The sequence below is a fragment of the Musa acuminata genome, chromosome BXJ3-2, assembly GCF_036884655.1.
Source record: "Musa acuminata AAA Group cultivar baxijiao chromosome BXJ3-2, Cavendish_Baxijiao_AAA, whole genome shotgun sequence".
Classification (NCBI taxonomy): domain Eukaryota; kingdom Viridiplantae; phylum Streptophyta; class Magnoliopsida; order Zingiberales; family Musaceae; genus Musa; species Musa acuminata.
Genome location: NC_088350.1, coordinates 27,778,304 through 27,801,561, shown reverse-complemented (window position 1 = coordinate 27,801,561; position 23,258 = coordinate 27,778,304). Strand labels below are relative to the sequence as shown.

General features: G+C 36.4%; 2 protein-coding genes across 7 annotated transcripts in view; both read right to left on the bottom strand.

Annotated features, from left to right (window-relative positions):
• Window positions 1-270: 270 nt before the first annotated feature.
• LOC135631957 (uncharacterized) lies at window positions 271-8,628 on the bottom strand. Of its 4 annotated transcripts, XM_065140127.1 has the most exons (10): window positions 8,167-8,628; window positions 7,817-7,944; window positions 7,282-7,687; window positions 6,674-6,773; window positions 5,566-5,634; window positions 5,079-5,196; window positions 2,036-2,124; window positions 1,059-1,120; window positions 832-928; window positions 271-720 (listed from the first exon to the last, which is right to left on the bottom strand). In XM_065140127.1, the coding sequence occupies exons 3-10, from the start codon at window positions 7,617-7,619 to the stop codon at window positions 670-672; spliced, it is 924 nt and encodes a 307-aa protein (XP_064996199.1). In that variant the 5' UTR covers window positions 7,620-7,687; window positions 7,817-7,944; window positions 8,167-8,628; the 3' UTR covers window positions 271-669. The 4 variants fall into 4 exon arrangements, with proteins under 4 accessions (XP_064996199.1, XP_064996200.1, XP_064996202.1 ...); XM_065140128.1 differs by having other exon boundaries at window positions 5,566-5,631; window positions 7,282-7,944; XM_065140130.1 differs by having other exon boundaries at window positions 5,581-5,631; window positions 7,282-7,944; window positions 8,167-8,627.
• Window positions 8,629-13,371: 4,743 nt separating this feature from the next.
• LOC135585636 (uncharacterized) overlaps window positions 13,372-23,258 on the bottom strand; it is a 30,147-nt gene continuing 20,260 nt past the window's right edge. For all 3 annotated transcript variants that reach the window (XM_065139559.1, XM_009390943.3, XM_009390944.3), the window contains 7 exons: window positions 22,539-23,001; window positions 22,105-22,458; window positions 20,260-21,046; window positions 20,113-20,171; window positions 14,765-15,250; window positions 14,371-14,409; window positions 13,372-13,767 (listed from right to left, as the gene is read on the bottom strand). In XM_065139559.1, the coding sequence (XP_064995631.1) occupies window positions 13,582-13,767; window positions 14,371-14,409; window positions 14,765-15,250; window positions 20,113-20,171; window positions 20,260-21,046; window positions 22,105-22,458; window positions 22,539-23,001 (2,374 nt within the window). In that variant the 3' untranslated portion in view covers window positions 13,372-13,581. The remainder of the gene's footprint in view (window positions 13,768-14,370; window positions 14,410-14,764; window positions 15,251-20,112; window positions 20,172-20,259; window positions 21,047-22,104; window positions 22,459-22,538; window positions 23,002-23,258) is intronic.

The following is a 23,258-nucleotide window of genomic DNA, read 5'->3' as shown; positions in this document are numbered from 1 at the left end:
ATCTTCTAGCACATTTTTCTAAAACTAACCAAAAGAAGTGCTCCAAATGCATCCGAGAAAAGGATAACAGGTAGAAAAAGCAAGATGGAACCAGTAATATAAGTATTATTAGTTTTCTCTGCAAACTACAATATCGATGTTTCAGAAACTGCAACCTTGATCCTCCAATGCAATAATCATCAGATTGTTTCCAGCTAAACTGCGAACAAAATTCCACCTTGATCTCGACAATGTTTAAAATGTCAATGTTTTGATGATCGACAAGCTCTATTATCTGGTAATAGAAGTCTATTCTTCATTCTTAAAATAATTTAATTAAGTACAACAATTGTTCTGTCGGGACTACATTTCTTATCACCCTAAAATGCTTATTAGGAAAAAGAATATGATAAAAAGCAAAAGAATCACTAAACCTGAAAGCGCCTAATCATGCTATTGTGTAAATACTTCCTATCTGACGAAGCATATACATGGACACCCTGCAGTAGAAGCTCAATCTGCAGTGACAGGACGTACTGGACACCCAGGCATCAGAAACTTGAACTACCTCGTGCTTGATGCACCTTAAGATCCAGACTGAGATCCTCCTTGAAGGATGCAGCAGTCAAGCGAGGAAGCTTTAACCAACCACCTTCATTCATTTCAGGAAGAGAACATGCACTCAGCATGTTACCAGAATCTTGGCTCTTCCTTTAAATGACTGCTTCCAGGCACATACACCTTGTAAAATAGCAGAATTACAAAGACTATGGTCAGAAGCAAAAAAAAACTCATACATTATATGAGTTAAAATGGTTTTTGATGGAATTTTATCAAAAACTGGAAGATTACCTGACTGATAAGGGGAAAAATGGACTGGAAAAGATTGTCATCCATTGACACTGGCAATGAAGGCATCTGACTCATAATACCTGGCATGCTACTGATGCTGTTCAAAGAAGAAAACCTTCCTTACAAAATCATATAAGAAACCAACTTGTAGAAGATTTATTATATCAGATAAAAGTTGCTGATCAAAAGGAAAAAAAAAAAACTTAAAACAGAAAATAAAGGCATACCTATTTAAAATGGTTCTTATGTTATCTCTTGTACGAAAGAATAGGTTGACATTATCATGTACCTGCAACAAATCAAAGAGGCCTGTCTCAAATGCATACCATTTAGAGGGCAAACATGTGAACTGAAAAGTAAGATGCCTGTCTTGAAAAGTACTAAAAATATCTTCCAAGTAATTTAGTGAAAAAAATCAAATGAATATTATAATAATAATGAGATATTCATAATGGTGAATTAAAATCTAGAGGAATAACAGCTCTCTATGCCTTTCCCTTTTTTCTTTTCAAGACCTTGTTATATATTGATAATGTACTATAGGTTGGCACAGTATGCAAGAATGTATCCACAAGAGTGGATTATCTGTCTTCTACAAGTGCAGATGGATCTGCAAGAAATGAACAGTCTAGATGTGAAGAAGGCCTTCACTGAAAATCTGAGGTATTGACTGATGGTCAAGAATGCAGATTACTTCTCGAAAAGCGTACCTCTAATCAAGGTCCATAAAGTGGGGTCAGAAAATTTCATGTATGACCTAAATCCAATGGTATATTATACAGTGCATATTACAAAGATCTGAAAACCACTAAACATACTGCGGTACAAGACTTGGATAAACATAAGACGACATGGTACAATTTTCAAAGAACAGAATAGATTAAAACACTTCCTCTAATTCTATAAAGGCTGGTTCACAGTTAAACATAAGTCATGCTGGTAAGGAACATGATAACCTTATTATAACCTGCAGGCCTTTTCTCCCTGTGCATCTAGAACAATGTAAGTTAATGTATAGTTGACATATGTTTTAGTGATCAGCTCAAAGAAGAACATTAAAAATCCCTTCATAGACTGTAGAAAATCATACAGTTACTTTTTTTAATTCCAGTAATGACATATAGTGAACTTGATCATAAGCATTAAAACAAAAGTGAACACGTGAAAGGCATAAAAAAAAGGTTGACTGTCTTACACCACCAACCTTACTCATTTCAAGGTTGGATCCAATCTGGTCGAGAAGGGTAACATTCTCAATTAGAAGGCGCTGGGTTTCACTGTTTATCGGAGAGGCTGTTGTTAAACAGAATTACAATTGGGTCAGGAGAAATTTAGAAAAATGACAAAAGAAAACTGGAGCAAAGTTTCCTTAATATCTTGATTTTATCCAATAATACTTGCATCTTATCACATTATGTAAAGCAATCAGTGACATGTATACAACTTCAATTAATATGTCATTCCACAAACAGAACTATTATATAGACAATATGCCTGCCTGCCTGTACAACACCTTCATTTAACAAAATATCTTAATCATCATTATATGATAAAACATAATTGAAGTGTTCAGAAAGAAGAAACTTGTGCATTGCAAGTATGCTACACAACTTGTGGATCTCTAGTTAAGAACTTGCAAAGAACTCTTACAACTATGTTGGTACAAAATTGTGAAATTCTGCAATATGATAGATTTGTAACTAGAGAATCATGTTCACATTTGATCTGGTAAAGAGTTATGCTGACTTTTATCTACCTAATGCAACCCTCCTTTTCCCAACCTTGAGACTGGCTATAATAGAAATCAACAATATCATACACAAGAGGACTTGTTGGTATATGAAATGCCGCAATAGAGTTGTAAACTACATCTTGTTATTGCTATTGTTGCTTTTGTTGTGGAATTTAACCTAGAATTACCTCAACAAAAAGTGCCTCATATTCACAAGTCGAATGAACTTAGTTAAAAGGCTTTTTAAGATCATCTGCAAAAGGACTCCAGATTGGCAAAACACAAGATCAAACATATGTGCATAAGAATGTACATGGCAAATACTGTGACAAGAGCAGAATGACAAAAAGAAAAATTGGAATGATGACATGTTGAAGTATTGGGATATAAAGTATACTGTTTTTATTTGTCAAACAATGTTCTATTTCATCATAGGAGGAAAAGATAAAACCAATTGTGTGTTGTCATGGCATTGGCATTATAAGATAACAAACCAAGAAATGAAATATTGAACAATCTGGCAGCAAGGAAAATTCCAAGTAGAATGGAACGCAAAACACTCACTTGCAAGTAGTACTCTCCTGTATATACTAACTTGCTTTAGTTCGGTTGAGACACAAGTTTATGAACCCAATCCCGTGTATACTAACTCTTCCATATTCAACTGAATCTTAGTAATTTTGAACAAAGATCTAATCATATGATGGTAGGGCCTCTTTCATTCATCATCGCTGAAGCTCTTTGTCAATCCCATACCCCTCAGTAGCTGTGGAGAGTAGTAACCACCAGAAAATAAGTATCTGAATTCTGAATCATTACTCACTTCCTTCATTTCATTTGTTTTTCCCCTTCCTATAGTGGCTTGGTAATTCCTGCATCAGTATGGCTGCATTATGAGCCATGAGGCTGGCATAAACTATTCGCACAAGGGAGTGGCAGAGATACGTGCTGCCAAAGGGCAGACTTGCTCTAATAGATATTCTCTTTCATTATCTGCATGGCTATTTAGACAGTCCCAGTTGCCACCTTAATAGTGTCTATCCCATAAAATGCTCAGTAAAGGCCATAAAAAACTTATATAGGCCCTACTTAATTCTCAGAATGGCTTAAGACTTGTCCCTTTTGTACATAGGCATTCTTCTTCAACTTAGCATCCCAGGTGGGGGATATTTCCTGGTTATAACAAGATTTGCAGGTGCCAAATCCAACAAGATCAACTCTACTCCATATCTACTACTTCAGCTTGCCAACTCATCTTCAAAAACGTGATAACAGAAACCAAAACCACAATATTCCTTTTCAATTTGTATACTACAAACTAAAGTAGCATCCAATTGTGGCAGCTGCTCCCACGGCTTTTGAAACTACAGTAACAATATTCTAATCTGTAAATAAGAACTAACTAGTTCTGTCTGGAAGTTGGCAGATACAATAGTTTTACTCTTTTTTCATAATGTCCAAGAGAAAATAGGATTGCGTTTTTGGATTAGAACCTAAAAGAGAGCATCTGAACTACTAAAATGAATAGATACTCTTGCCTTAAGGACCAATGTCTGTGCTGCTCCAATGTAATTATACCGGCATTATTCCTCTTTTTAAAATAAACACATATACACATCAAATTTCAGCCATTCCACAATTAAGAGCCTAAACATTTTTCCAGAATGCTCAAGAAAAATTGAACTTGAATGAAACCTATCCGAATAAACCAGCACGGCTGCATTCAGTATAAACTAAGCCCGCAAGCTTCATCATCAGTTTCACCCTACCATTACCCTCAACCTTGATTGTACCAAGAACCTAAAAATATAATAACTAAGAAGACAGACTTATAAGCTACTGAACATAATGGTGGTTGAATGCATAGAGATTTTTAAAATTGCACTTGCAAGATGAATATTTCAACTAGAGCATTGATATAGAAAAGAAAAGAAGGAATCATGCAAAAAATTAGATGCCAAGGACCTAAAGCCATAAGATCCATATAAAGATGAACTATAGGGATATATCTATCAACAAAAATTGAGGAGTCCTAGAATCTTGGAGCAAGAGAAATATCTACAAACATAGGAATCAATTGGCGATCAACCGACTACGATACTAATATAAAAAGCATAAAAATCAAATATTATTGAGAACATAAATGGATGTACTTAAAGTATATAAAAGAAAAGGATTTGTGCTTTTTTTCTTGTACAAACTTTCAAAATAAAATCTTCTTGAGATAAATAAAAAGATATCTAGGGGACTCCATAGAAATACACAGGAACAGAAAATAGAAAAGCACATAAAAAATCACATGAGATAAGATTGGCATTTGCAACACTAGAAAGGCACATCTATAAGAACTTAATATGGTGACTATTGACTAATGTATTGGGTGATGAATTCATTAATGTTGTAACTCATACACTTCTGTTTCTATTTTTTTCCTTTTTAAAGAGAAAAAAAAAGAAGATACACATTAAATAATAAAACTTCATTTACAGTAGAATAATTTCAAGAATCCAACAACCTTTCAATAAAAGCTGATTACTGCAGTGCACATCAAGCATCGGAAAAGAATAGGTGGTCATGTTGTCTGATCGAACAGAATTCACACTAGCCACTGAGGAAGAATATGCCATCTTTTCCTGAAGAAAATCACACAATAACATCTTAGCTTCATATGCACTACAACATGATCAAATTTACTGGATTTAGAAAATCAAACTATAATTCCAGCCTTCGAGAGTATGTAACTAATTTATTTTGACTGAGAATTATTTAATAATGGTCTCATTAGAGTCCATTTTACAGAATGATACATAGTATGGCATTGATGTAGCTCTCATGTGATGATGACAAGTAGTTCTCATGCGATGATGATAGGACGTATAAAAATTGTTTATAAAGAAAGACATGATTCTATTATAATTTCAGACTGTATCATCGAAGAACATCATAGTTATGATCATATGTACAATCAGCACTCTATTCACATGCATTAGATTGGAGATTACCATGCTATCTTTTACCTTCTTGTCTGCATGATAATCTTCTAGCTTCCGTCTTTTACCAATCTCCTTCTTCTATTAGGAAAACCATTATATTAGTAAAAAAAACTCATTTGGAAATAGTTTGCAAACAATCACTTTAGAGATAAGGGCATAAAAAATTATACATATTTTATAGTGCTCACAGAATCATCAGGAAAACCTGAAGGGAAAAACTAATCATATATATATTATCAAATAAGAGGAAATGAAGCAGAACCAGGAAATCCAGCGAAACTTGAATATATGAAAATAACAAATCAAATTTTAGATAATCAAGTTTCTTTCACTCGAAGTTAATATCTGATAGCAAGAATTACATGTGCTAACTATGCTATCTTGTGTGGCCCAACATGTATATATTTGTTAGGCTTCAGCCTAGAAACTCCCAAAAAGAAAAAAAATTTATATGATTTTTATCACTATTGTGGCTTAGCAACCTAATTAAAACAAGCTCAATCAACTGGTTATAATATTTTATTTGCCCCATTGGAATTCACAATCAAATATGGTCTTCAGGTCCTACTACCATGTAAGCTTCATCCATTCTGCCCAAAGAAGAACTATTTTGCACTTTTATGTATATTTATCTTATCTTTTATGCCACATCAACAAAAAACCTACTTATCTTCAAATAAAAAATTAAAAAATGTTGTGCATTTCAAAGAGCACTTGTTTCCATAATAACTACTTTTTTTTTCACAACAATTTCATATCTTGGGTATAAAGTTGCATGTACCTACAGCTTTTTATACACTTACCACTCTAAAACCATTAATTTCCTTTTTGTCCTTGTGTCCATATTAACTGATGAGCTATCAAGAAAAAATCACCTTTGAACAGCATTATGAAAATATACAAGGAAACGAATGTCTACTGCACACCATAACTCTGCTATACCAAAGGTAGTAAAAGAATATCTACAAATCTTTGACAAGACATATGAAAGCAAAAATGTAATATTTAATTTTCATGAATACATTCAACTGAGAAACAAAAGAAGGCAAAACCTAAAAGCATCATGCAAAAAAGACGTGGAACATTCTGCAAATATGAGTAATCATGTGAAACTCACAGTCATCAACTGGCATCTCATTGCAACGTCCCTCACTGTCTTGTCAGGCAACCTAGCTGCTATCTTGATGTACTTCATTATATTAGGTTCGTCAGCATATCTGGATATTTGATATGACCAAAATAAAAAGAGAAAAAGGTTACGATGATCAGGTAATGGTGATGCAAGTAACAGGTCAAACAACAAAATTCTCTAGCATGGTGGAAAGGAAAAAGTAAAACAAATATAAGATTCTATTATTTTTGCTCTTATGACATTTCCCATTATTATTCTATTGCAGAAAGAGAAAAAATGAATTAAATATCAAACTCAAACAACCTTCATAAGTTAAAATAGATAAGTTGGCACTATATTGTTACATGTAAATGAAAAAATTACCAAAAAGTTACAACTGCCTGAGCAAGAGACCATACTGAACCAAGAAGAATTAAAAAAAAAAACAAGACCAATTACAGAGATATATTGATTCATCTGCTAATTAAGATCATTGTGTGCTAGAAAAATAAGCTTAAAAGCAAGAAAGAATACACACACACACACACACACACACACACACACACACATGTTTAATAAGAATGAAGAAGGATAAAAGACAACAAGTAACTTACGCCACAAGGCATTGTTTCAACACAATCAATTCCTCAAAAGACCAACGGACAGCCACTGCTGGACTATGCTTGAGTGGGTGGGCAGATTCAAGAATGATGTTTCCAGAAGATTTACCAGGGAGCGACATCATAGAAGAAGTATTGCTTTGTGTGCCAAGGTTCCTGGGCATGATCATCCCTGCCATGCCACTAATTTCACCTGAACTATGCATTCCTCCTGACATCAACCCTGTTGCACTGTTCACCACTTCGGACTGAAAAGGAACAACATTTTGGTTGCTAAAAGATTGTGAGAAGCCTCTTCCATGGTTGAAATTCAAGTTATGATCTGCCGCCATTCTTATACCAAGAGCAGCTTTCTCGGGCACCAATGTACTGATTTCCAAAAGCGGAGAGCTATATAGAACTTCTCAAAAGCCCACGAAGGCGAAAGAAAGACACCCTCAGAGTTGTCGATGGTCAAACAAAAATCGAAGATTATGTTTTTCAACAATTCAATAGACAGAGAAACATGAATAAGGACAACGTCATATACATGGCTTGAAAGCTACAATTATGACGGCCGGAAGAGATCGGAGACGAACACCACGAGCCCTGAATAGCCAAAAATCGGAACTTTTCGCTGTCCCCCCAACGATTCAGGAAAAGCTTGCTTTCGGGACCCTATGCAAGAAGAACAAAAGACCATCAATTTAACTTTCACATGCTCTCCGACGCAAACCGACACAACAACGAAGATTTGCTAAAACCCTTATAAATCCTTATCAAGAACGAATCTTTCTGGCTCAAAATCTTCGGGGCCGTATAAAAGAGAATTAATTACCAGAAAAGATTGATTCTTGAACAGATGGAACATAAAAAAGAGAAGGGGGAAAAAAAACGTACCAATCTTTGCTACGATGCCGCAGGCTCCCCTCTGCTATGGGAAGGCAGAGCAGATATATAAAGCGAAAAATCAAGATCAGTACAAGGAAGAGTAGAAATTGAGAACGATGGTATTGTATTCATCAAAGTAGCAGCGGAAGTCGGGAAGCAGACACTCTGTTGGATGCATGCGGTTAACACTTCCTGTGGAGCCTCATGCGGCCCTCCCTCTCCGTCCTCTCCGACCTTCTCCCTCCTTTCTTTCCGCCCAAACTTCTTTTCACTTCCTTTTGGACGGATCGATTTTTATACGCCTCTCTGCTTTTGGTTTCTTTTCGGCTTCTGCTTCTGCTTTTGCTCCCAGTTGTCTGCTTTCTTCTTCTTCTTTTCGCAACTTGATTTAGTGAGTGCTCATTCCCATACCAATTTCCAATTTCCATCCCTCTCTCTCTCTCTCTCTCTCCACCCCCACTGCATTTGTTGAGACACTGTTGGACATGATATGTTTCTGGTAAAAGTCCAGGAATGTCCTTTACTTGGCAGTGTGTCAAGGATTTTATTTGCCTTAGTCCTTCAAACTTTAGAACTTAGATGTTAATTACTTTTCTTCTTTTCAGATATGTATGGTAATCCCTTAAATACCACATATCATCTGAATGATGGATGCAACAAAAGTTTAGGAAGATCAACAAAAGGCAGAAATACAGAAAATAAACAAAGAGGAAATGAAGGGTAGATTTTAACAAATTTATATTATTGTTTGTTAAAATTGTGCACAGAAGCAATAGTTCTTTCTTATTTAAGTGTTCTTAAGTCATTTGTCGATCGTAGAAAGCCAATAATTTGGTATTGCATAACATTTGATGTCATGATGTGAGGCCAAATAGTTGAGATTCATATTGTACGTCTATTTTAGCGACTGTTGCACATCTATTTTAAGAACCCAAGTTTGCAATATATTGTAGATTCGTTCGCCAATCATACATAAAAGCCAACTATTTGACTTCGAATATGACATTTGTTTTTATGATATGAGAGAAATAATAGAGAATCATATTCACCTTAGCTAGTATCTCTTGTCATTTCGTGATAATTGCCTTGAATGTCAACAATCCACTTGTGAAATTATTCTTTCTTTCTTTTTTTGGATTCGATTCTAAGTAAGAAAAACAAAATTCAAAGCACATCAATAAACAAAATAAATTCAAGTCTTATACGAGGTGGAAGGAAAGATATGAAGTCCTAAAAATAGATAATTAGCATAATTTAGAATAAAAGAATAAAACATGTCATTAATGAATACAATGTGGTGTTGGCTTCTATACTATAAAGATCATAAAGGAACACCAAAAGTGAGGTGCACAAATCGAGGAGGCAAGAACACTATTCTTTTGCTAAAGATATCTGCATAGCTTATCCCAAATAGTCCGAAAGGGTTTCCTACTATGGATTGGGGATGTTTACACTCATGTCAGTGTCCCCAATCTGTCACAATTGGATGGGGTTGACAATGCCAACACATGCCTCGGAGTGACTGCCAGCGAAAAAGACTCGTCCAATGGACCGTTGACATCAGATATTTTGATTGATTTCAATCATTATTTTCCATATATAATATATATACATACACACACATCCCAAAGCATTTATGAAAATGTTCAACACAAAGGGATTGATGATTTATATGGTCCAGTGCTTAATCATTGCCCCCAAAAGGCTGATGTGCATGATTGGGTTACAGCTGGGAGAACTCCTACACATATATCACATGATGAGCTCAGTAATAAGATTTACACCCAGCCAAAAGGTGATCAAAGTCATATCTCATCATGTTTTCTTGATAATGTTTTTTATGTAACCCATGCCAGTTCATCTAAAATGTCCTGCACTAATTCAAAGTTAACATGGTAAGTTAGTCCTCTTTCATGATATTTACTGGTTTAGGTCTTATGATTCTATATCTTAAACAGTGGTAATGTTGCTAAGGAAAGGATAAAGGCTTTGGGATCTAATTTTGAATTAAAACGATTGGTATTATCTTGAGAAAGATGGAATATTAGGTCCACTCAGCCTCTGCCTACTGCTCACTATCTTACATACTTTGGGGCTAAGCAATGCAAAAAGAAAGGGCAACACATCTATGCTGAACGATCGATTACCCACACAGATTAAGACGGGCCTCACATGTGGGTCCCAGGTTTATTTGCTACTGTCACCTCCTTGTGTAAGGGGGTACGATTCGGTGGGTAGAAAGGACAGGGAGTTTTAACGGATGCTTATCTGGAAGTATATTACATATTTACATGTCAGTTAGTCGACGTCACTAAGATCTATCAAGATCAGCAATAACTTTTTTGACCAGAATTCAATACGCACGGTTGTTGTACCCTTGTGGTGACGCGACGAAACACATGGAGCCTGCGCGATGCCGCCAGTCTTAGCAGGTACACAAGTGAGTATCGGTCGTACGAGTGTGGAAGAATTTTCGTGTTTAGTTACGAAGACGTGGCCGACTGCGGCACATGGTCAGCTGGAATGCGGCCCGTGAAGCGGTCCAGCCACTGTTCACCACGAGTCCTCTGGGGGTTGGCGGTCGGTGGCGGCTGACAGAGCAGTTGGCCGGAGTGCGTTTAGTTACAGTGGATGGTCGGTGCGCCATAAATTTGCACTGCTGCCGTGTCTTTTGTTGCCAGTGACAATGAATCGTAATAAATGACATCAATGAATAATACAATACCCAGTGATTCAGATATGATGTTACGGTGCTACACGTGCAATAGATTAAAGGAGAGTTTGGTTGCTCGTAATTGGACTGTTTATGAATCATTGTTTACATGATGTAGGCCACTTTATGAGCGCTAAATCGGAGTCTATAATTATGAACTCAAAACGTGACATGTGGTATGTCACACTTTTAGGTATTATGTCGATATCTCTGTCTCTCATCTTATTTTATCCATGTCACAACTTTTGCCTAATGATAATGAATACAATGAAGGAAAGCGGATCAATATATATAATCTTAACTATAAACATATATTTTTTAAGTCACAAAGAAACAATATGATTATTATTATTATTATTATTATTATTATTATTCATGCGACGACGATTCACTTCCTTCAGAAATGCTTCGACGGGTACCGTAAAGTGAATCCCAAGTGAGGTGTGATCTAATGAGGCCTTCCTTCAAGTGGGACTGGTGATGTGTAGTCGAATAGGAACCTAAGGTTTAGACAATGACCTATTGCAGGTATCCGTATCAAACTCACTATTAAGCATGGATTCCCGAGGACCCACCAAGGAGCACTTCCCCATCATGGGAAGAAGGGCATGGTACTGACAGGAGGCAGACCACCGTAAACTCAGCTGCCACTGGGGCCTCCCCGTCCACTGTGGAGAATGTTCTGATGGAGCCACCTAAGATTGGAGCACTTGGATGATTCCAAGCTGCAATCATCGGTCCACTGTGGTCGGACATGTCTATGTCAGCAAGGATCACTGAAACAACATTGTGCTTGCTATGTGCTCCAGGAACAAGATTCCCTTGTGCTCGGTGCAAATGACTTGATCTAGCAGAGAAAGAATCAGACAGATGGTTATTATATCCCATGGATATAGCAGCTGTTGGACAAGAGTCGGTTCAATTCTTACGCTGCACCAATCCTCCTGCTTTCGAGTAAATATTTTAGCATCTGATGCCTGTGGAACTGTTTGCGGAAATGCTTAGCTGAACTTTTCGGCCTCTTAGATCTGAAAAACATATTTTAACAGCTTAGGAGGAGGTGATGGGAATGAAATTATCGCTTGCTTTTCAAAGTTCCACATCATTGAAGTAGTAAGTTGGATGGCTTTTGTCCATAATGCTTTGAAACAGTTCTTACCTGAATACTGTCTGCTTAGTTGATGCACGGGTCTTTTCTGCAACTCCCCATGATTGGACTTTTTTGCTATCATGATTTACAAGTCAGCAAGAGGCCATCACCAAATTGGTTTCCACCTCATCACGCTGCTCACTAAGATCATGCATTGTCTGAGATCTTGTTGTCAGCAATTGGTGCAAGCGCAGGAGGGGTGGGGTGTCTTCATCCATTGACCCTTTAATTCTCTGCCAAGTAGATTGGAGTTTACCTTTGCAGAGTAGTAGTGCAGGTATTAATCAAGAAAGTCTCTCTGACTGCAACACCAGAAGGAAGAAGTGGTGTGCCTGAGGGTGGCGGAGAACTCATTAGTTTAAAGCTTTTAGACTCCTACCGAACTCAAAAGGCCAAAGGGTGCTGTACGAAGGAAGTAACCATCCGTTAAAAGAGAGCTCGAGGAGTTCCATCTTTTTGCCTCCCAACATGAGGAAACACCAAATCTGAAGACACCTGCAGAGGCTATATAAAATCTTGGAAAAACAAGGGAATGAGCCTACTTCTAGCTTCAAAGATTTGTTGGGAAGAAGCAAATGGTTGTGGCCCAGTTCTTTAGTGCTGGAAGTGCACCCACAAAGGAGAACCACTTCACGTGCATTAGTGCTGGTGGGCACCATGAAACAAGAAGGATCACAACTCTGATAGGGCGAGCACACACCATTAAAGCACAATACCCACATAGACACTTCATGTTAACGTACACTACAATGGAGCAATCACCATCATCCACCACCAATGGTAGATCAGCGATTACAAAAGAGAACCTACTTTTGCCTTGGGAAAAAGTATCAACATCGAAGTTGGAATGACCGAGCAGTTCCTAGTGGCGGAAAGCATTTCTCCAACTGATGATGTTAGGTTCCATTACCTGGTCCATTTGCTCGAAAAGGTGATGCTTTTTGAAAGTTGCAGGAGACTTTAGTCACCCACTACATCATGTAACCAAAAGCAAATAATGGAACACTAACATGGTTATGTACGTCCCAAGTCAGCGATGCTGCCAAGTTAATTCCACTAGTATCATAAGGCAACAGAACCTAGTATGAAAGAGGAGCAGAATGGTGTGCATGAGAAAAGGTAAGAGATATATATTCCAGATATCATATGTTTCAGACAACTATCACCTTCTTCGAAGATCATGAAAAATACATAAAAAGTTAAACGAATCACCTTCTTAAAGAACAAGTATCTGCTTTTTTTCCTTCAAAATCTCCTAAAGAGGCATGTGCAAACGCTTTGCAGCCAGAAACACATGATACATTTAAAATCCAACATATGCATATTATTCCAAGTTGTGAAAAATATATCATCGGAAAAAGCAGTATAGCAGATTCTTATCGAAGAATGTATCGGAAAAAGACATCGTTCCATTTGTTGCATTGGGCATTTGGAAAAGGCATTGCATGCTTCTGCTCATTAACAGGGTTTTGGCATGATAGCAAACTAATAGATTCCATCATGCGGCGAGGGCAAGAAAAGGCCTCAATATGTACAAGTATACTGTTGTTACATCTAAAAATTAAAGTAGGGTTGTGCTCCGTGGGTTAGCAAAGAAATGTTTTCTGAACACTGGCTCCATGTTACTCGAACTGGAATTAAAAAGGCTTTTCAATATGGTAGGAGGAGCAGAGGAAGGTGTTTGATGCAACATCCTCACAGTCAGGTGATTATCAAGAATCATCAATTCCAAAAGCCTTCTGCAGCTCTGCATAAATATTCAAAACAAGATACGTTATGTGTGACAATATTACTGCAAGTTGCAGACAACAAATAAACAAAGCTAACCATAATCAGACTACAATCCAACTGCTTCATAAATGCATATTGGCAAAACAATCATTTTCGAGGGGTATACGGTAAACCTACACGACGACCTCCTGAGAATGACTGACGAAGAGAAGCAGAAGTAAATGCACAACGAAGAAGACGAAGAAAGCTAGAGAACATGTTGGTTTCATTCACACCTATGCATAACTTAGGCAGCACGAATCTAGTGACCCAGAGACCAAACCCAGTGGTATATGTATTCTCCACAAACATCAGAGAAGTTACAGGGACGTTATGACGGGTGTCTCCTTTCTTTTTCTTCTTTTTTTTTTACCTGACTTCTGGCAATCTGCCTTCTGGAAGGGTTCAGTGTATGAAGATCCACATGTTAAGAAACCAAGTTGTGATGATAGTTTCGGCCACATGAAGTGGAAATAGGCCAGGCCTAGTAAAGTATGTATCTGATTCAAGAGACCTAGTCTAAGACCCAATATTCTCCCATACAATTATATACAAAATAACATTCTATAAATACAGGTACCTGAGGGTTCAATACATCCATTCGCCGAATGATATCCTCCTGCCATCAGACCAAATAGATACATTAGTCAGCCTAACTCTAGACATAATTTTCCACATAAACTACAGGACAAAGGATGTAGGATTGCTCATAAGCTCCCAATGGTATATTAAGAAAAATAACACAGATCAATAGATTAAAGACATGAGCAGATGCATGACCAACATGACTGTAAAACGAGGCATGGAATATGAGTCCCTGACTCTTTTATGTATATGGCTTTTCTGTTATGAAGCACGCATATGAATTATTCATAATGGAGTTGATATTTTCATATTTAAAGAAAATTCATTCATTTTTAGACACAAGTAAATAGGATAATATGATGTCCACAAATGCAAATTAAAAATGATACCTCTAAGATGCCAGGATATTGCATGACAGTTCCAAGAAGTCGACGTGTAAGACCCTTGTACACTATGGTGTTTGTACTTCCATCAACGTTTATCCATGGTAAGATAGGACGAGATGGATGTGTTTCACTACCAGCAGTATAATTAACCTCCTTCCCTTGATCAGAATCTCTGACCACCAAGCTTTCTTTAGGAAGAGTGGCAATTGATATATTGTCTTGACCTTCCACATCCAGTATGACGGATTCACTAGGTAAATCAATAATAGTCATTTTATGCCCATCACAGACATCCACATTAGACTTCTGAGAATCATAAGTAATATCAACTTTTTTCTCAAAATTTTGCCGAGATGCACCATAACTTGTCGCTCGAGATTTCATGTAAGATGACATATTGTGATCTGGAGTTTGAACTCCAGGTGATCGTAAAAGATACTTAGATTTGTATGAAGAATCAAGGATTCGTTCGTTGTCAAATGAATTGACCTGCACAAATATCAAATATTAAATAATTAAATATTCCTTGAATCATATCATGGTTGTTCACTATATTACAAACAGAAAAATGAACAATAAGAACATCATATCGTCATTATAATCTGCAAACGATCATAGAAACACTTTTCTGATCTATTAGGTTTTTAATCCATATGCTGCTACAAAAATATAAAAGATAACATGCTAATCCTAAAAGGCCTATGAGTTTTCTAGTAAATTGATACAAAATACATAAAACATAGATCAACTAATAAACATAAAAAATTATGGTGATATTCTCAGCTAGAAGTGGAGTAAATTACAAACAAATATAGATATCAACGATTAAAGGTTCCTTATACTTTTTGTTAATATTTCTCCTTAAATTATCCAGATTACAGTTTAGGCATTACACAATTCAAAACTACCCAAGCATTGCCTACTCCATGACAATTTAGAGAACAAGGAACAATATTGCATTTATAAAAGTCAGACTAGTGCACAAGTCTCCTTCCAATGCGGCATCTAGAAAGGACCAGCCAATTCCCTACAATCATAGAAGTTTCTGTGACAATTTGAAACCTAGTCACCTGCCACCGAAAAGCAACCTTACTGTGACACCAAGGCTCAACCTCCAAATGCTCAATCTGGCTAAACTATATTTACATACCTAGACCATAATACACTAATAATTATATGTATTATCATGTATGGAATATAGAATAAACTATTGTGTAAAAGCATTTAGTTATTTATCATGTGAGCTAAGGTTATACTGATGAGTTTCAACCTTTTATTATGTTGAATCATGAAGTTAATGAACTTCAGAAGATACATCTTATAAGTAGACTCAAAAGCAAGCTTATTAAATTCGAGTACTAGACCTATGTTGGTCTTGGCCTAGATTGGTGCTGCTCCTAGTCATATCGGCATATGTATCGGTACATACCAATTACCGAGTTTCGGTATTCACTAAAAAAAATTTGAAAAATTATAAAAAAAAGTTACTACCCAATACAGACCATGTATCAGACACATCATCAGGCGTACCTTGGTCCACATGTTGGTAGGTTGTCAGACTGATAAATAACACCCATTACCAAACCATGCTAGGCAGCATTGCAAGACTTGTTCAAATGTTCATGGTCGTTGCAAGAGTCAAAACATCTTGAACGGCTCGTTTTTAACAAATATTTCTAAATTGAATACATGCTATGTCTAACTAAAATAATAATAGTGTGGTCTTCTTGACCGGGACTCATGGTCTAGGTGCTTAACTACTGCATGGATGTTTAAATTAGTAAATCACGTGCCACTTTCTAGGCTTTTTTTATCAAAGATGAAACCATGAATGAAAAGTCAAACATCATTTTATCTCCAATTTTTTCTTTGAAGGAGCCACATGTCTATACCATGATTCTTTGTTGGTGATTCAGGACATCATAAACCAAAGTCCGAAGAGAACTCAAGAAACATGAGGGGAAAATCCAACCAAAAAAATGACATAAGGGGAGGCTTACATAGCAATTTGGGTTGATACAAGTAGTTTGTTAATGTTGAGAACTAGTGAACCATTCAACAGTAAACAAGTGTTCATTAAACAGGAGGTCAACCTAACAAGCTAAAAATCATGAACCAGTTCTGTTTAAAAAGCAATCGTATAAATTTGGCACCCCCAAGTTGCAAAGGAAGAAATTCTTAATCAAAAGAAATTTAAACCATGGTTCACCTTATCGATCCATACCGGTGTACCGATTAGTCATCAATATGGTACGTACCAATATATCGACACATGATACGGTAAAGTATACTGACAGACTAGTATGTACCGCCCATACCAATCCCTTATCGGATCGGTATGTACTGTCCGTACCAATCCTCTGTTGGATCAGTATACACTGCCCGTACCGGTGGTATATCATGGTACGACGAACCTTGATTTAAATCAATAATAAAAATAAAAAAACAATATAGAAATAAATTAGGAGTCCAAAACTGAATATGTTTAAGCACTTAGCACGGAAAAGCACCAGTCTTAGAAAACATTAAAAAGGTATGAAGAATGTGCAACTTCTAAGAATCTGAATCACATTAATTGTGAATGAAGAATTTATGGATTTTTCAATCATCAATTAATTCTTGATACTTCATTCCAAAGTTAAATGGCAAGACAATACGAATGAGGAAAAATCAGCAATAATTGGAAACTTTGCAATCATCACCATATGACTATTTTTTTTAAAAAAAATTGATATGATTTTATGATTCTTATAGATTAAACATATTAAAGAAAGAAGGTGAGAGAGGGAAGAAAGTACAGATTCAATATTGAATATGAAACTATGGAAGTTTTGGATCTATCACCAGTTTATGATGTGCATACTAAATGCTACGGTTCTTAAGGCAATCTGAAATTTAGCTTATAATGATCTCTGTCAGATGGTTGACACAGCAAAACATAATTTTCATCAGGATTTAGTCGGCACTTAAATAAACTTGAACAATAAGAAAACTGAGATTGATCCGCATGGCCTCCATGGGGGAACAATAACACATAGCAAGCAATTGAGCCATCACCAAATCAATGCAGACAAAATAACCAATGGAGTCTTCTTTACTTTCTGATAATTATCCATCAAATGTTGTACTTGTGAACCAAGAATTAAATGGATCTTATACTACAGAAAAGAAGACAAGCTTCAAATTTCACTGCTTGTTGCCACAAGATGAACTGCATGACCCCTTACAGAGAAAATAGAGCAAATATATCATAAGTAGTCAAATCCAGATCCAACCTCGTTAAGAAGGTGAACATAATTTGTCAACATTGCCATCCATGGGTCAGCTTATCTAGGTAGGGTTGCCAGGTTAACTACTACTTTATATTTAAACAATATCAGCAAAAATCTCCAACTGGTACAGGTAGGCCCAACCTCTGTTACTAAAATAAACCTAAAACAATCTCAAACACTGAAAGTTTTATAGTTGTTCAAACTTGTTACCTAAAACAAAAATTTACTTAAATGACAAGGTGAGAACTGCTCAATATAGGCCAATTTTTAGTTCCTTGTGAGATTTTTGTAAACTAGTTATGACTGGTATTTATTAATTCCGCAGCTAATCAGAATACAAACCAAGGGCTTTCACTTGGTTAGGTCTGGTATGGATTGTATCATGTGTATCACGGAGCAAGCCCATTGTAACGGATTTTATTGGACAGTAAACAAAAGGGTACCAAACTGTAACCAGTCCACAAAGGACCTACACAAAGAAGAAAAGGTTCGAAAGGCAAACATGTGGGAAATATACCATCGTCATGCATAAAAAGGGCAAGATAACCGAGATCACAAGCAACACAAAGCAACCAGCTTTTATTAGGCACAAATGACTCTCAAAACGGGTTGAACAAACACACACCAAAGGGGTTCCAAAGGCAGATGCAGGTCCAATATTCACCTAGCATTTTTGTCGAATAGAAAACAAGCACGCAAAAGGAGTTCCAAAGGCATATGCAGGCCCCATCTGCCCACTGCCACCCAGTGGTTCTAAGGTGCTAAGACGGTTGAAGTTTCACATCGCAAGACTGTCAGCAAGAAATTAGCTCATGGTACACAAGAATAGGGTTGTTTTGGCTATTTTTCACTTCGCACGGCATCGTACGTTTCCATGTTTTACATGATAGAAACAAAAAATGAAAACACTAATAACAAATCAAAATGGGGCTAACGGTAGAACTTTCTTCCACATACATACTACCTATAGGAAAACAATTGAAAACATAAAAAAAAACGAGAAACAAGAATTGAAAAGCATCATGGACATGCGTCAAACACCTTGACTTGATTGCTCCATGATAGACCGCTACAGACCGGTCTGGACAAGGTTCGGAACGGTTCCAATACACAAAATGGCAATCCTTCATCCATTGTAGATTAGTTTCACATAGAAGTTTTTTGGCTGTTAAAGATGTTGTATTTTGCTTAATTTTTATGTGATTTTTTCCACAAACCACTTCTTTAATAATTGATCTGAACTTGTATCATCATGTGAAACATTATCTATTTTTCACAAGAGAGAGCTATTTTGAAAATATAAAGCTGATAAAACAACTATAATTTAGATTCTGACAGTACCAGTAATATTAAGTTGACAGAACATGCTTTCAGCACATAATCAGTCAAGTAACTGGACAATTTTAAATAATAGTAACAACCTCTAACTTAAAGTACCTTGGAAATCTGATTAAATAAATGTAATAAATAAAAACCCAATAAAGGTGCTCACACCGAAATCCTGTCAGACAGGTATATACTGACTGGAACAGTATACATCAGTATACTGATGCAAAAAAATGTTAAATATTTGTTTAAAATATTGGTAACTAGCATTCCTCGGCACAGTGACATGCAATACCCAATCAAATCCAGATGTATTTAACAGTATGGAAGGTATGGACTGGTACTTCAATTCATGATGTATTGATTTAAAATAGAAAAAACAAGCCATGAATGGTAAGCAATGCCAATGACATATGTAAGACAAAATTATATATATTCTAGGAAATGAAAGTTCAGGGTGCTGTTTAAGTTGCTACAGCTGATGAGATATACTACCTTGACTTTTGACAATAAAAGATTGTTCATCTAGGAATTATCTAGTATAATTCCTAGATAAAATCACCAATATCTCAAAATTTCATGAGTGAAAAAAGTTCATAAACATCAAAATATGGAAAAAAAATCACTTTCACAATATCAAACGCCTTGTATCTGAAATATGTTGAATAGTAAACAATTTCTGCAAGTAAGAATGCATATTTCGAGACTAGCGGCAAACTATACCCATAATTGAAATGTTGAAAATGAATATACCTTGATTATTAATTGAAATAATTCCATAGTGTCCACGACAACTTCTGTGAATTGCTCCCCTATAAAAAATAAAACAGAAAAATGCATTAGGCTATGCCTTAGATTCTCATTGCATTCTGGTGCATGTGCAAGGGAGACAAAATATACCTTGAATGTCCATAGCTTCAGATAATTCTTTCATGTTCAATCCTTGTTCACCAGCTTGACAAACAGCAGAATGAACAGATTTAAAAAACTCAGGTGAAAAGGTAGTTGCTTTGTTCCCATCAAGCTGTACCGCAGACAAACATTCAGCATAGTTGGCTATGGCATCCCAAGGCACTTCATCAACAACTGCTGTTACACTTCCATAATTCTGACACATTAGATTGCCACGCAAGCCTGCACCAATTTCTTCAGATGAGAGTCCTTGACTGTTCTTGTCATATGAAGAAGAACACTCGAGGTTTTCCTTCATGAGGTTTGAAAATGTGTCAGCTGAAATAATTTTACGTTTTAAAACAACTCTAATGCCTGGGAATCCTTTTTCGCGACGAGAACAATAATCATTGTCGATTATCATTTCAAACTTGGGCTTCTTAATCTTTTTCAAATTCCCTAACTTAGTTTCAGCACATTTTCGTTTTAGGCTATTTGAATTATTAACCTTATCATGTTCCACTGGTTCATCAGTCTCTCCAATCCCTTCCTTTGGCATGCATGGTGAAATAGAGAATTCTCCTGATGAAACAAGAGCGAATAGGTGGCAAATTTCCCCACATTGTAAATCTTGAGTCAGACTTACTCTATTATCTATTAAATCTTTTTCTTGCTTGCTAAGCCAACTAGAAAATTCAACAGCCCTCTTCCCTGAATCAATTGGAAAGGGAGAAGAAGATAAATGATGCCAGAACATTTTTGAAAGGACAAATGGTCGGCTACCATGCCCAACAACCTGTCAACAGGCCAACAGAACTTGTAAGAAAAGATGGAATAGAACAATATCAATAACAAATATGCACAAATTCATCAAAATTTAAATGTAATCGGTTAGTTTGCCATCCTAATGCCATGACATTATTTGTAAACTTTCACACACATTAGACTAGTTGCAACTACTTTGCTTGCACTTGGGTGCTTCTTAGTTCTTACTAAAACTACCGTGGAATTTTGGGACATTACTGGAAGGAATAAAAAACAGCATAGTATCACAATTACCTCATGACAGAAATTAGTACATCTAGTTAAAGGTTCACTAATACCAGTGTTTAAACCTATAAGACCAGTAGGGTCCAGATACTCTGGACAATATACCGGCTTATATTGCAAGATATCAAGGAATAAAATAATTTAACAATTAAAATGAACAATACTGCATTGACATTGAGCTACATGTTGGATTCCGATATTCATTGGACCAATAAACACCAGCCGGTGTATGTACCAATTTGAGCAATATCTAAAACCTTGCTCCAGAACTGCTAACTTCACTAATATATGACATTTCTGGCTGGTATGCGTTGCTTTGATTAGACACAGCATGGACAGAAAACACTGATGCAGCATACCTAGGCACATGTTCAAGCACAAGCCAGCAAGCACAATTCGGCACATCATAGCGAGACATCATTCTATACATAGCGAGACATCATCCTATACAAACATTTTTTTGATAAAGGACCTTCAATGCATTGGTAAGAATGAGGAGATTCTGAGTCGTGTAGATTGGTAATGCACGAGAGAAACCACCCTCATTTTTGTCATTTTGTTACACAATATTGTTCATTTTCCAAACACAAAACCATTCAGATATCCTAGTTATGGTCTTTTTTCCCTTTGCAATAATTTAAACAAAACATGTATAATCTACATCAATTAGTAGAATTGAGATGCATAAGCACAAAATGATTTAAGAGGTTCAAGCAGACACAAATTTTGCCTATCATAATAGTAATGTCAGTTCAAATATTGCAAGTTAGCTCAAAATTTTATAAATATGAAGGCAATACTTACCATGAAGTTCTTTTCTTTGAGATAATTAAATGCTGCAAATATGTCATGTTCTGAATAAAGCTGTAGAGTTGCTACTAAAGAGCTTTGCACTTCAGTTGTTGGAGATGTACTAAGAAAGACAAGCTTAAGGAGCTCGACAGCGTTGGCAACTGCTAATGATTCATACACCTTCCTTTTCATGAAAATGTATCGACTATTCCAAATTTTCACAAGATTCCTGCGAGAATGATGGGACCTCAACCTGCTTGGCCTAGTGGAAAGAACATTCACTTTTTTGTGTCTCAAAATGCGCTTCTGAGATTCATTTCCGCCACATTCTGAAATGATATTTTGGTCCTTCAATGCAGGCTGAGACTAAAAAAGTAAGTTTACTAGTCAGTTAAAAGCTTTGCTTCAAAAACTATGTTTAAAGCCAAATATCATTAATAACATACAAATTCCTGGATATCTGAAGTTTTGCCATCAATCGGAGGAATATCTGGCCACTCTTTTCCTTGTCTGGTTCCTAGTCTCTTAGCATACTGAAATGTTGCTGATCTTTTGCACCGAAGAACTTCATCAACAGCAATCCTTACATCTGGATCTTCAAAGTTGTCCCAGAAATATTGCTGGCAATTCAACTCAGAAATACTTTCATCATGGGTAAGAGACAAATTTTGAGTAGTAACAGGTTCCTTCATTATGCGTATTTTTTCCAGGTATGTAGCATACCGTTCCCCAAGGAGATTACACAATCTCATTATTGATCTTCTGATATGAATATTAGCATTCAAGACAGCCATTCTTCTAGCACAAGTTGAAGGAAGTGCTGGAAGATCAGAAAGTGAGGTCCAATCAACTCGATAAAATCTTGCCCCAAGCATTGCACGATGTCTTGCATACTGCATCACTAGCCGTCTGTAGAAGCAACATGCCAACAAGAAAAGCATAACGGCTTGTAATTAAAACAAAACCCATCAAGCATTCAGAAAATAAAAATATATATTTATTAGAAATATTTTAAATACAGGTTCAACACTGATTTCAACAGCCTGTCAGATTGATGCAATACTGAGACGTCAAACAGTACACTGACATACACCACCTGGTATCACTAGAAAAAGCAGTGTACGGAGCCATGCCAGTACCAACTTGTATGGTCTGTCGCCAATATT

What these genes read in the sequence shown, in the direction of transcription:
- LOC135631957 (XM_065140127.1), bottom strand. Translation starts at nt 7,619, where the DNA reads ATGGCGGCAGATCATAACTTGAATTTCAACCATGGAAGAGGCTTCTCA. An exon ending in TGAGATGCCAGTTGATGACT is followed by an intron (nt 5,635 to 6,673) that starts GTGAGTTTCACA and finishes TTTTCCTAATAG; the next exon opens with AAGAAGGAGATTGGTAAAAG. An exon ending in ATAAGAACCATTTTAAATAG is followed by an intron (nt 929 to 1,058) that starts GTATGCCTTTAT and finishes TTCTTTGAACAG; the next exon opens with CATCAGTAGCATGCCAGGTA.